General features: G+C 31.8%; 1 protein-coding gene across 1 annotated transcript; it reads right to left on the reverse strand.

The window, feature by feature from the left end:
- Positions 1–6,434, reverse strand: Manf (mesencephalic astrocyte-derived neurotrophic factor). The gene is made up of 4 exons (XM_072526514.1): positions 6,276–6,434; positions 6,075–6,172; positions 5,893–6,017; positions 1–746 (listed from the first exon to the last, which is right to left on the reverse strand). The coding sequence occupies exons 2-4, from the start codon at positions 6,151–6,153 to the stop codon at positions 444–446; spliced, it is 507 nt and encodes a 168-aa protein (XP_072382615.1). The 5' UTR covers positions 6,154–6,172; positions 6,276–6,434; the 3' UTR covers positions 1–443.
- Positions 6,435–13,607: the final 7,173 nt, after the last annotated feature.

Consider the following 13,607-nt stretch of genomic DNA (forward strand, 5'->3'; position numbering starts at 1 on the left):
TAACAATCAAAAATATATTTTATATTACAAATCGAATGATACAAAGTCACGGATACCTACTGTAATAAATAAATTAATAAGAAATGTCGAAAAATACATTCACTTGAAAGTATAGAACAGATGACACAACATAACAAATGTATGTTGGATAATTTAAAAAAAAATTCACCAAAGTGACCACTTCACTAATTTATAGAGTTGTTAATTATATCCATTATTTTTTATATAAATGGCAATAAATTAAAATACTTATTTATAATACAATGTAATGTTATTAGGAACAAAAAAATGTAGAAACTGATATATTAACTTTTCTTAATAAAATTTAGAATGATTTGTTGTATAAAACGTTCTCTTTGGCAAAAAAATATCCATAACAACTCTAAAAACCATCAGTCCAATGAGCTAATACAATTTAAAAACATCCTAATTTTTCACATTTTTCACAGTTCTACATGTTTAGGTTTTAGCTCTTCTATCCTCTTCAAATATTCACTCTTTTCTATACATCCCTCGCAATCTTCACCCCAATCATTCAAGATTTTCTTCAGGTCCCTGACCTTAAGTTTCTTCAGATCTACTGTTTTTAAATCTATCTCTACATCATATCGGAGTTCACAGATTTGTGCGTCTTTCTTCTTGAGCTTTTCACAGATTTTGTCTGAAGGCATGGACCATGAAAGAGGTTTGGACATCTCTCCTAGAATTCCAGTAGCACTCTCCTCCAGTCCTCCCAAGTAGTAACACTAAAAATAAAATATTAGTTTAGTTTCTTAATGTAAAAAATTAAAAATATAGATATACATAAGTAATACGAAAGTTCTCATAATTTCATTTATGAATATATATATATATATATATATATATATATATATATATATATATATATATATTATTAAACCTAGAGCTAAGATTAATACTATTACAAGAATTAATATTAAACTTAATAGTCTTCCGGGTTGAACCACATCGATTATCATTGTGTCTGAAACTAGATTTGATACTCTGCCTCTGGAGGGTCTATCCCAGTGATTTTGTTCCTGAAACAGCAATATCTAATGATGATGCTAATACCAGCATATCATTTCTAGCTTCATTTCTAGTTCCAAAACTTAGTTCCCCATGTATTGGTCCATATCATTTCATGGATTGGTCCAAATGTCCAATAAATCACCTCCTATTATGGAAATGTATGCAATATAGCTCAGTATGTCTCCTAATCTTTTTCTACCAATATGTATAAAAACATAAGAAAAATTTTTTATACTATTTTTCCTTGTTTGACAAAATCGTGTCAGGTATGAATTCTAGGTGGTTAAGTACAGGAATCCCTGCACCACCATCTCTCAGAAAAACGAGGAAGCATGTCTGAGGACACATTAATTCTGGCACAGCATTTGTAGTTCATATAAAAAACAAATATAGCAACAAATATTAAATTATGGACAAAATATAGTGGGGTTTCATGAAAATCTTAAAAAATCATCACATTTTAAAACAGAGAAAATTATCACAGAGAAAAAAGCTGTGTTTTGAAGTGCTTTTTATTTAACACTTGGTCTCAGTGACATTAAAGGCTTTTTAAATCTACAAATATACTTTGTAGAAATTTTTCAATCTCTATCCATTGATGTAATATTTTGGAAAAAATTATAAATAAGAATATACCCACAGTACCTGTTACTATAGATGGAAGTACAATCTTCACTCAGTTAACTTGTGGCATGCTAAATTTTTCTATTACTGGCCTGTATTTTTATTTAACTATGTCTTGAGATCATTAATTTTTATCGCTTTTGTATGTATGAGGGTTTAAAAGACCCTTGTTCCTAAAATAACTTTTTAGTAATAAATTATGTTTGGAGCTATAATATTCCATAAACGAATACGTTTTTGTTAAACCACTCCATTCAAGTACTAATTATATATAAATCCCTCTTAAAATTTTATTGGTTTTTAGTTAAAAGCGTTCTAAAACAGTATTATTAAGTACACATCCCCTTCCCAAAAATTAATAAGCTTAGGCCTAATTTATAAAAACCCAATATCCCATTTTAGTTGCCAATTAATATTTGAATGTCAACATGCATTCAGACGTGTATCTTTGTAGTTATTAAGAAACTCACAATTTTGTGGTAAGTTGTTTACTGTTCTTTATTAATTAATTGCGAAAGTAAAATATCCGTTTTTGTCTATTTATAGAGTCCCTCTGGCAATTTACTTGTTGCCGAACTATTCACTCACAAGCTCCTGTTGTCACGTCCAGGGTAACATCACTTAGTAATATTTTTGCTGAAGAGGTAAAAATATATTTCCATATCTTGAAGACCATTTGTTTAACTCCAGGCCTAACAACCTTATTTGCTGAAGAGGTAAAAATATCATATTTCCATATTTTGAAGACCATCTGTTTATATCCAGGCCTAACAACTTTATCATTACAGTTCAACAAGTAGTATTTTATTGAATATATAACCTTTTCTTGCACCTTATGGTTATATATGTCAATTTTTATAATATTTTTGTCGATAATTTGCTGATATGTTTTCTGATGTGTTTTTTTTTCTGTTTTCTGATGTTTTTAAGACAAATGTTTGTTTAGTTTATTTGATTTTGAGTTTCTTCATAAGTTTCAGGTTAAACTTATTGGCGCCCATTTTGTTTTACAGTTTAGCTGTATTTAATGTCTTTGTCAAACTGTTATATTTTGTTATCTATTTATTATCTGTCGTTTATCTATCTATTTTGATCTTTCATTTTTTTTACCATGTATATCCTTAAATAGGATTCATATTTATCCCAATAAAGCTCCCTGACTGGAGCAACGTGGTCTTTGTTGAGTATCGTGTAAGAAAAGGTTTTTATTCAAACTTTTAAACAAACTTCATCTTTGAACATGAACAATATAAAGGGACAAATTGATGATATTAAATATTTTTTTGGAAGAACTCTTGGGCTTAATAAAAGAAGAAGAATTGACGAGAATATACAGGAATTCTTTACCAAAGCAGCAACTCTTAAAACGAAATAAAGAAAAATTTCTCATTTCAAGACAGCACATGGGCCTCACAAAAAACTATGTCACTCACACAATATTTGTATTTTGCAAAAAAAAAAACTAAATACATATTTATGATGCTCTCTAAACAAAGAGCCCTGGTATCCACCCAAAAATGATTTAAAACAATTTAAAATGTTTCAATTAAAAAATGCTTAATAACAATTAAAATGCTTTATGTGCACTCCAATTTAAAATGCTTAATAACAATAAATTATCACTAAGTTATGTTGTTCCCATAGTTAAAAATGGTCAGAACATTAAAAATTATCATAGCTGCAATCCCTAAGCTCTTTGACTGTCTTCAATCTGTCTCTGTCTCAATCACAACATGGTTTTCATAGCAAAAAATCCACTGTAACAAACTTGGTTTGCTATCAATCTGATATATTATAATATACACAGATTTTTCCAAAGCATTTGATGATGTAGATCACCAAATACTTTTGGCAAATTAATTAATGTAAGCTTTCATGTCAGGTTTATTGAATGGATTAAAAACTCTACATCTGGTAAAAGGCAAAGATTCAAGATAGGTTGTCATCTGTCTGACAGTATCTCAGTAACATAATATCTTCGTTAACGATATTACTTCCTGTTTCCTAAATAGCAAATGTCTAATGTTGGAAATTTTGGAAAGTTATAGATAGCTTCAAAGATCAAGCCTTGTTGCAAAATGACTTAGACAAACTACAAAATTGGTGCAATCAGAACAAACTCCACTTAAATGTAAAAAAATGTTGTTTTATAAGTTTTTCTTGTAAAGTGAATTGCAACTAGCTATACTATTAATAAATAATCGCCCACTGAATTATGTTTCTTCTATTCGGGATTCGGGCATAATTTTTGATGAGAAGCTTACGTTCTGTGGCCACATAAACTCTTTTTCAATCAAGAATTTTTTTCTTGGTTTCGTTACTAGGAATTGCTGATTTTATGTTTGATATTTAAAAAACAAACTAATATATACATAACTAATATAAACATACTAATATACTTAGTAAGTCAGTAACATATAGAGCATACATCATTTATGTTTTTTAAATAACAAACATATAAAATCAGAATTTGGTGTTTATTGAAGGTAAACTAAATGCATGACCAAATACTTAGTTTTATGAGGTTTTTTCCTGGTTTTTCCCTCATAATTGACTAAGAAATCACTAACAGGAGAATTTTACTGTCATCATGGCAAGTATTTGTCTTTTTAAAGACGAATTACATGCTATGATCTTTTCTGATTGATATTCTCAAGTTAAAGTTGATTTCATGTAATCGAATGAACTATCTTAAAAGTAAAGTCATCCCAGGAGCGCAACTCAACAATATTGGCAATATCATTTTAAAGTTGTCTACTTTAAAATGTATAATGTATGTCTGAATTGTCAATATAAATGAGTCAGATAAAATTAAATTATTAGAAGAATTTTCACTAAGTAACAAAAAAACAAAAATTTGTTTAATTTACTAATGTTTGTATTTTGAGAACGATTTCCGAAGTGGAAATTGAAACGTCAATAAATGTACTTTAACCTTTAATTGTGGCTTATTCCCATTTAAATAGTAATGTGCTTACCATGTCCACACTACTATTGAAAATCATGATTATCCCCGTATTGAACAACAATTATCTTTATCCTCACTCAAGAACTGTCAGGATATGTCAGGAGCTATATTTATATATAAAATCATACATGGATTTATTGATTGTCCAAACCTGTTAAGCCAGATTTACTTTAATGTTCCCATCAAGCTCTATGTTACCACAATGTTTTCAATGTTCCTTTCCACAGAACAACCTATGGTATTCACAACCCATTGGATAGATACATGGGGCTATTAAATCTTCTCGATTTTGATATTTTCAATTTAACTCAGTTAAATCTGCTTTATGATATGTATATTATTATTGTTAAATTTTGTTCTTGTTAAATTTTTAGTATGTAAGATTTTTAGTCTCAATTTTTAAATATTGATTTTAAGTAATCTCAATTTATCAACCACATGACCTTCTCATTGGTCATTTAGGTCTTCGTGTTAGTTTTACATGTTGCACTGGGAGATAGGCTGGTATTGCCACAATGAGTCTATCTTGTATTATATGTCTATAAACTACACACATTTTCTACTGTGATGTTGAATATTATCAAAATATACTTAATTTGCTTACACCTTGCAAATTTATTCAATTGTTAATAGTTCCAAATTTTCGTATTATAGTTTAGTTCATTCACTCAGCTTAGAAATATTTCGACAGTCATGGTCTGAAACATATAACAGAAAAACTCCTACCCCACCATACAATGTATACCTGAAATAAACTTAGCAGACTTCTTTAATAATTGATAAAGAAGAGTAATCATGAATAAAGGAAGTGTACATTAATTATTTTTTTAAGTATATATTTGTACATGGTAATCTATATATCTTTAAACAACTAAAATATTCCAAAAATGAACAATTAAAAATTTGTTTTAATTGATTCAGTTTTATTTTATTTTTTGCTAAGTTACAATTAACATTAGCTATGAGCACTTGTAAGTATTTGGTTTTATAGTAACTTCCAGCCACTTCCAAAGTCAAAATTTAAGGGATAGAAAAAACTAAATTTAAATGGACTTGAGAGTTAAGACTAGGTTCAGTGAATTTAGTCCATTATTTATGACACTCTAACCAAACTTTATCTATATTGTTTATACCTGTAATTCTGATCTCATATTTTCTCTCATCATATTGAGACCCACACAGTTATTTTACCACATGTCAAGTCACCTCTCCATTTATTATTTTATGCACAAATATAAATGGGATATGTTAAAAAGTAAAATACTTACAAATCGATGTTCCTTATTCTTTAATCCTATACAATACTTCTTAAACTCAGTCTCAATCTTTTTGGGATCTTTTCGCGTACTTTCATCTAAAGTGGCTGAGAATTTATTCAAAGTTTTGATACATACTAAAAAGTACATCACGTTATAACATCGATGTTTTATTATTCAAATTTACCACTTACCTTCACATTCATTGGGTTTAAGAGCATTTGCAGCAAAAACTAATGCAAGAAAAACGAAAATGAGTGGCTGAAATTCCATTTTTAATTTATCTTTGGTGCTAAAACAAACAAGAAATAATACAGCATAAAGTGAGGTTAAACGGTTATATTATCTGTTATTAAATTATTCGAATAAATTCTATTATTTTATTTATAACTTACATATGAAATGTGACTATTTGTACTTGACTTGAATTAGTTTTAGCTTCTGTTGCTCATTACACGTTAACAAAACTGTAAAAATCGCTGTCCCAAAAATTATCCGGGCACGGAGCTGTCAGTGTCAGCCTGTTGGCGTTTTCGGATTGGTCCACGTTTTGGTGACGTCTCGGGACCCCACACATTGTGAAAATCTTTAATATTCCGCAACTTATAAGAACCAGATACTGTATGTAGTGTCACATAACTAGAAGGGATTGTAAGTTTAAGCAGTTTATGAAAGTTTTACTCCGTTACATTTTTATACACACTTTAAACTGCATGATTTATCATGTGATTTGTCATATGATTTGGTCATGAAGTGAAATTTACATGTTTACACTGTGTGATTTGTCATATTATGATTTTGTCATAAGCACTGTCATGCGGCTCGTCATAGCTTGTCACAGGAGAATAGGACGGTATAGACAGTGCAAACACTCCTGACCACGGCGCAGTAGACGAAATTTGGTTTACAATAGAACCTTTCTGCCTTTACGTGAATTTTGACTCCGCCTTCTCGCAGCTCCATGGTCAGGTGCGTTTGCACTATCTCTACCTATTCCGCATGATAAAATCATATGATTTTCGGTAATAATACGGGTAACACCAATATATTTAAATATCGCGCCTTATTCTTATGTCAATTCAGCAACATTTCCTTACCGAGAGACAACATTCTTTATTTATATACTAGCGGACCCATCGAGTTAGAATAACCCGATGAGCGGACCCGACAGACTTCGTTCTGTCATAGATTTAGAATGTGGCAGTTTATTTCTTGAATTCTCCTGAACAGAACCGTCACCATGATGATAGGGCGGTGTGTGAGGATCAGCTCGGGTGACCTAAGTATCTTCGCTTCCAAGAACTTTGGCCACCCTTTTGGACCCACTAAAAACCCCGACTGGGATGTCTGCCAGAGGGCTTCAAACTAAACTTAAGGTTCAAACCTGATTGAAAAATAATCTAAAGGGATAGTGGGAACCTAAAGGTGACAAATATTTATAAAGTGGGTGCTTCAATGACAAAACATAGAGATAATTAATTATTTATTATTATTATGATTAACAAATGGGTAATAACCGATGTAATAAAGAATAATGAAATAAAGCATATATAAGTATTTTCTGTAATCGCTTTATTGTAAATCAAGTGAATCATAATTATTAACAAAAATCTGTTTTTATTGTAGTGCTTTATGATATACAATTTTTTTTTGATTACCTGGTGAATATACAAACAAATCTGATGGTTTTCCAACACGGGAACAGGCAACATACATTTGACCATGTGAGAAACATGGGTTTTCTAGATTAATACCACAAACACCTAATGATTGCCCCTGGGACTTATTTATGGTCATAGCAAAAGCAAGCTGCACTGGAAGCTGTAGTCGTTTAAATTCAAATGGTACATCAGTCAGAATCATTGGGATGCGTGGTATCAAAACATCTTCTCCTTTATACTTTCCTTTCAGTACAGTTGCTTCTATCGCGTTTTTCAACAATTTTTTTATCGCTAACCGTGTGCCGTTGCAAAGACGCGGTTGGTTGATATTTCTCAACATTATAACTACCGATCCAACCTTTAATTGAAGATTGTGAGGTGGCAATCGTGGTTAATCCAGCGAGTTTAAAAATTCAGGCGGATAGTTGAAGACATCATCTTGGTTAGTAGCCGAATCAACTGATTTATATATCCTCAATTCGCCTGTAATTTGTTCTTGAATTTTGAAATTTAATTCATTTACATCTGTTTTTTGCTGCCAATAGAGCCTGTTCGCTGAACCAATAATGGTTTGTGTAATTTTGAGCAACATCTGGAAACACCTTTTAACTAAGTTCATCTTTTAATCGAGTTAACTGACAAAAACTTTGAGGAAAGTTAATGCAGTCAAGGTGTCTATAGGAAATTTGCCATTACCAATATCAATGAGTTGTTTAGAGAATATGTCTCCAGATTGGTCATTTTGCAACTCGACACGCATATTCTTGCTTAAGTGTAATACCTTAACATGTTTCCACAAATTGGAGAACTTTAAACATGCATTGAGTTCATCAGCTGGCGTTGATCGTGGAATCATTGGCAATGTTTGACGAAAATCTCCTGCTAATAAAATCATTGCACCACCAAATGGGCTATGATAGCTCCGTAGATCTTGTAAGGTTCTATTTAAAGCCTCCAAAGATTTTTTATGTGCAATCGTGCATTCATCCCAAACAATCAATTCACATTGCTGCAAAACCTTTACCATTGCAGAGTTCTTCAAAATGTTGTAGGTTGGAGTTTCGTTGCTTTGCATGTTTAATGGCAATTTTAGTGCTAAATGGGCTGTTCGACCACCTTCAATCAAAGTTGCTGCGATTCCCGCCGAAGCGAGTGCAAGTGCAATTTTATTTTGTGAGCGAATTGTTGCTAATATCAATAAAATCAAAAAAGTTTTTCCTGTACCACCAGGTGCACCTAAGACGTAAATCCCTCCTGTTTTATCATTTGTTACTTTCATAAGTGTATCAAATACATACTTCTGTTGTTCATTCAATAGTGGAAGATTTGTTTTAATTAATTCTTTCAAAGTGTTGAGATCATACAGTTTTTCTCGGTGCAACTCTTGGTTAAGAGCATTATGCATTGGACGATTGGGCGCGGCCAGGTCTAATTGAAATACCTAATAGTTTGTTTGACATCATCAAGCATATATCCTCAATTGAAATCAATGCTTCATTGTTAATTTCTTCGCTTATTTGTATATTTGGATTTCCCCTTCTAATCCGTATTTGAGACACATATTATCTTTGTACTTGATCCACAAATGATTTGGACTTGATGGAAAGCATGTAGATATGATAATAGAAAACAATGTTCATATTTGATGAGCTTGTGATGATATTACAGCATCATTGAGATTTTGATCCCAATGAGCGTCATTTTCTAGCAATTGTAAACGTTGGCAGCCTTCTCTGTATGATCCACACAAATCACCATCAACAGTTCGTAAATGTTGGAATGATGTTGGGTCACGTTCATTGACTAATAGCAGTCGTAAATAAAAACATTCATCATTGCTTGGATGTACTGAATAAATTCGACCAATCGCATCAGTAGAATATACATCTGGGTATCTTGGAACTGGTTTTCCTTGTTTCCGTCGTATAAATCTCCTTGCACAACACAATCCATTGGCTTCATTTTTGTATTTCAATGCCTTACAATGATAGCAAACCAAGTTCATAGATTTACTAGTAACACATTGGTAGTTACTGTAGTCAATTCACAAATCGTAATTGAAAGCAGCTCGATTCAAACTTGCGCGATTATTAGTTGAATCTCTCGCTCTCGCTTCACGCGTTCGTGAATACGAATTCTTTCACGTTTATTTCGGTCGTCACGTTCTTGTGCAGTATGATTAGATCGGTAATTAGTTTGGTTTGTAGCATTTCGGGTTCTTCTACCTAAATTACTTCATCTTATAGGAGGCATATCGAATATACTTAATAATTATTAATCACAGGTATTAAAATACTTTGCCAAAACACAATATAAAACAATCAATCAAAAATAAATCGAAGAAAACTGGAGAATTTGTTTCGTTTATCAACTTGACAAAAGAAAACTGAGTGGATAAGGTAACAGAAAATCCAAGAAAAACAACACGTGTGTACACCAATGTACACCGGCAAATTGACAGGTTGTTGTTGTCTGTAAAATCTCTACTTTGTCTGTGAAAGAGAATATAATCAAAGAGAATATAACACTACGTTCTAGTTTTTTTAACTTTTTTTTAATTTGATATAACTTGGAGTCAAGTCCTTTAAGCCAAAACAATGTTGTATGTGTATAGAGTATATTAAATTAATGATAAATTAATTATTAAAGGTAAAAAATGCTTTTTAACGCGGTTTGTTTGACAGATGCAACGACGTGAAAACTGATGCAATTTATGTCGCGTTCCGAAATTAAAACAAAAGAAAGAATATTGCGAGGCCAATCAAATCTATAGCTCTTACATTTTTTAACTTTTCAACTTGGTCGGGTTCACGATATTACCACTTTTGTGTGAACGCATTAGATCCTCCAACGCGAACACGCACACACACGAACGCCCACACACGTAGGTACATTTGATTGAATTTGAACTTTTATTTTGAAATTTTGAAATTTGTGCAGCGACAATAAAGCGCAAATCGACTCTTCGACGTTAGGAACACACCTACATTATTTAGACAACAGTGAGTGCTTGTAATTTAATATAAACTTTATTGAATAACAATAAAGTTCAAATTGACTCTACATTTAGTTAAAAAATATTTGTATGGGAAAAAGAAAAGGACTGTTTTGGGGGTTTTCCGAAAATTATTCGAATTTTTCTCGCCGTAAAAACCATCCTTAGACTTCAAAAAACATTTTAAAAAAAGAATTGTTAAGATTGGTCCATACGTTGTTGAGTTATGCGCTTACCAACACATTTTGCGATTCATTTTTATATTATAGATTTATTGTTTGTTTGTGGCATTGATATTGAAATTGTGTAGTATTTTTCTTTTATTATTTATTTATTTTATTTTATTCTTAGTTTAGTGTTTTATAGTCTTCTTAGTCATAATTTTAGTTTATTTTCTTTATTAATTATTTTTAATTTGGTATAATATCAACACTAAATTTGATATACCCTGTCCACGATATCTTCGTAAGAGCCACCTGCGAGCCCAAAGGCGTCTGATCTTTTTCTTCTTACTGCTGTACGCTGTACGCAGTTGTTGCCGGCGTATTATTATTAAAAGTCGGGAAGCCAATGCAATCAAAGATTTATTTTCCATTATAATGGTTTCAAAATCTAATAGTTGATACATATACTGTGTCTAATATCACTATGACCATAAAGAAAAAGAAAAATAAAGAAATCCTCATTCATTGTCACTCATATCATAAGTCATAACTTATGCAGTGTAAACACGATTTTTTAAAAAATCATACAAACTAGGAATCATAACAAATCTCATATGATATTGTCATATCATAAAATCATGTAGTGTAAAGTCTATTTTACTCTACAGTAAAATTTTAACGTTATAATTTTACTGTAGAGTAAAATTTTAACGTTCAACATTTACTCTGTGTTAAATTTTACTCTCTGTAAGATATTTAGGTGCTTGTTTAGTTTCTCCCGTTGATTTATGGAAACGACCAATAGTAGAACGATTAGAGAATAATTTTTTGGATCTTTACATTTACATCACCTTCACCTATCTTCCTTATCACTGAAACTCAAAACCATTTGATGATTATTTACGCATCTACTCTTAATTATAATAATGTCTGTACAATACATAGGCTACTGTGGGAAAATATTATTTAACCTACATGCACGTTGTTTATTTGTTTTTGTGTGCAAACTCGGAGGAACCTCCAATAATTTAGTATAGTGCTACCATCTTTCTAAGAGACTCATTAATATTCAGCTCAGCACTGTGCTGCTGTTCGAGGTATCAAATTTACTAAACAAGGGATTTACTTGTTTTATGGAATGATACCTTGTTTATGAAATTTCGCACCTCGAACAGTAGCACCCCGCTGAGCTTATAATATTAACGAGTCACTTCGAGAGATGGTAGTACTATACTTTAACTATAGGACCTGCATATCACGGTTTTTATTTATCATGTTTTTAACTAATAAATATTTAATTTATCTCTCAACTATTTTAATTCATAGTAGGTTGTAAGAAAGAAGCTCTTTTATAATGCTTGTCTTCTTTGTACCAGTATAATCTTGCAATGTGGCATCTAAAAATATTGCTACTTTCCATGAACAGCTCGGTAGTCCTATAAGTTAATTTTGTTTATTAGTAACCAGAATTAGTAAACAGAACATTTAGTAAATTCAAGACAATCATATTTCACAACGCAAAAATGCTCATTAGATTTCAATCTTTTTTTAACATAGGATAAAATAAAATTTTCACACAGTAGTTTCACATAATACAATAAATAAATAAACACAAACACAAAATACAACCAAAAAACTGACATACTGTTCTTGACAAATAATGGCATTGATTAACCACCTTATTACTTAAGGCTTTTGGTCGAATGAGTTGAAGCGCGGTATTTAGAACCAGAAGTCGCGAGTTCGATCCCAATATTTTTTTAATTATTATGGTCTGATTTTTGACACTTTGGTTTTAAAAATCAAAGAATGGAGAAATCATAATATATTTTTTAATATTGTTTCGCTAATTTTATACATTATTTAATTTTCCAAACTATTTTATTTATCACTGAATATTTAGTACATATAGTAGTCATGGGCGTAGAGATGAAAGGGACAAATATAATGATTGTTATTTTAAATTTCTTTTATGTATATGTTTATATCATCATCATCAGTTGGCGCTACAGCCCTTCGTGAGCCTTGGCCTGCTTCAAAACATTCTTCCATCCTTCCCTATCGAGTGTCTGTCTTCTCCAGCCCCTCACTCCAATCTCCCTCAGATCTTCCTGTACATCGTTCAGATATCTGAGTTTAGGTCGCCCCCTTCTTCTTCTTCCGACCGGCCTGTTTAGCATAGTTATTTTAGTGGGATCACTCTCATCCATCCGCATAACGTGGCCCACCCACCTTAGGCGGTTTATTTTGATGGTCTTCACAATATCTGGATCACCAAAAAGTCTATAGAGTTCAAAGTTATATCGCCTTCTCCACAGACCCTGTTCGTTTACTCCGCCATATATGGTCCTCAATACTTTTCTTTCAAAGACTCGCAGTAACTCTTCATCTCGGGTCGTTATTGCCCATGTTTACGATCCGTATGTGAGCACTGGGCGTATTATTGTTTTATAAAGTTTGCACTTTGTTGCTATTGACATACTTCTTGCTCTTAGTTAAGGGCCCAGGCCAAAATAACAACCGTTAGCCACGCATATTCTTTTTTTTATCTCGTTGGATGTGTTATTTTTGTAGTCTACCAGTGATCCTAAGTAGCAGAATTCTTCTACCATTTCTATCGTTTCGTGTTGCACCTCTAAGTTATTTTGTTGAATTCTTGATATGGCCGGCATATATTTAGTTTTCTGGATGTTAATCAGAAGTCCGGTGTTTTCTGCGGCATTTTTGATACGTGTGAAAGCCTCCACTGCTTCATTTTGGGTTCTCTAAATTTTGACGATATCATCAGCGTATGCCATTATTTGTATACTACGGGTATATATCGTACCTTTTAAGTTTATTCCCGAATCTCTCATAACTTTTTCTAACGCTAGGTTGAACAGCGTGCATGATAGCGCATCTCCCTGG

Source organism: Diabrotica undecimpunctata, chromosome 3 (assembly GCF_040954645.1).
Source record: "Diabrotica undecimpunctata isolate CICGRU chromosome 3, icDiaUnde3, whole genome shotgun sequence".
NCBI classification, from domain to species: Eukaryota; Metazoa; Arthropoda; class Insecta; order Coleoptera; family Chrysomelidae; genus Diabrotica; species Diabrotica undecimpunctata.

Coding starts and splice junctions, on each gene's coding strand:
- Manf (XM_072526514.1), bottom strand. CDS start 6,153: ATGGAATTTCAGCCACTCATTTTCGTTTTTCTTGCATTAGTTTTTGCT. Junction 6,018..6,074: donor TAAACCCAATGAATGTGAAG/GTAAGTGGTAAA, acceptor TGTACTTTTTAG/TATGTATCAAAACTTTGAAT. Junction 747..5,892: donor AGAATAAGGAACATCGATTT/GTAAGTATTTTA, acceptor TTTTATTTTTAG/TGTTACTACTTGGGAGGACT.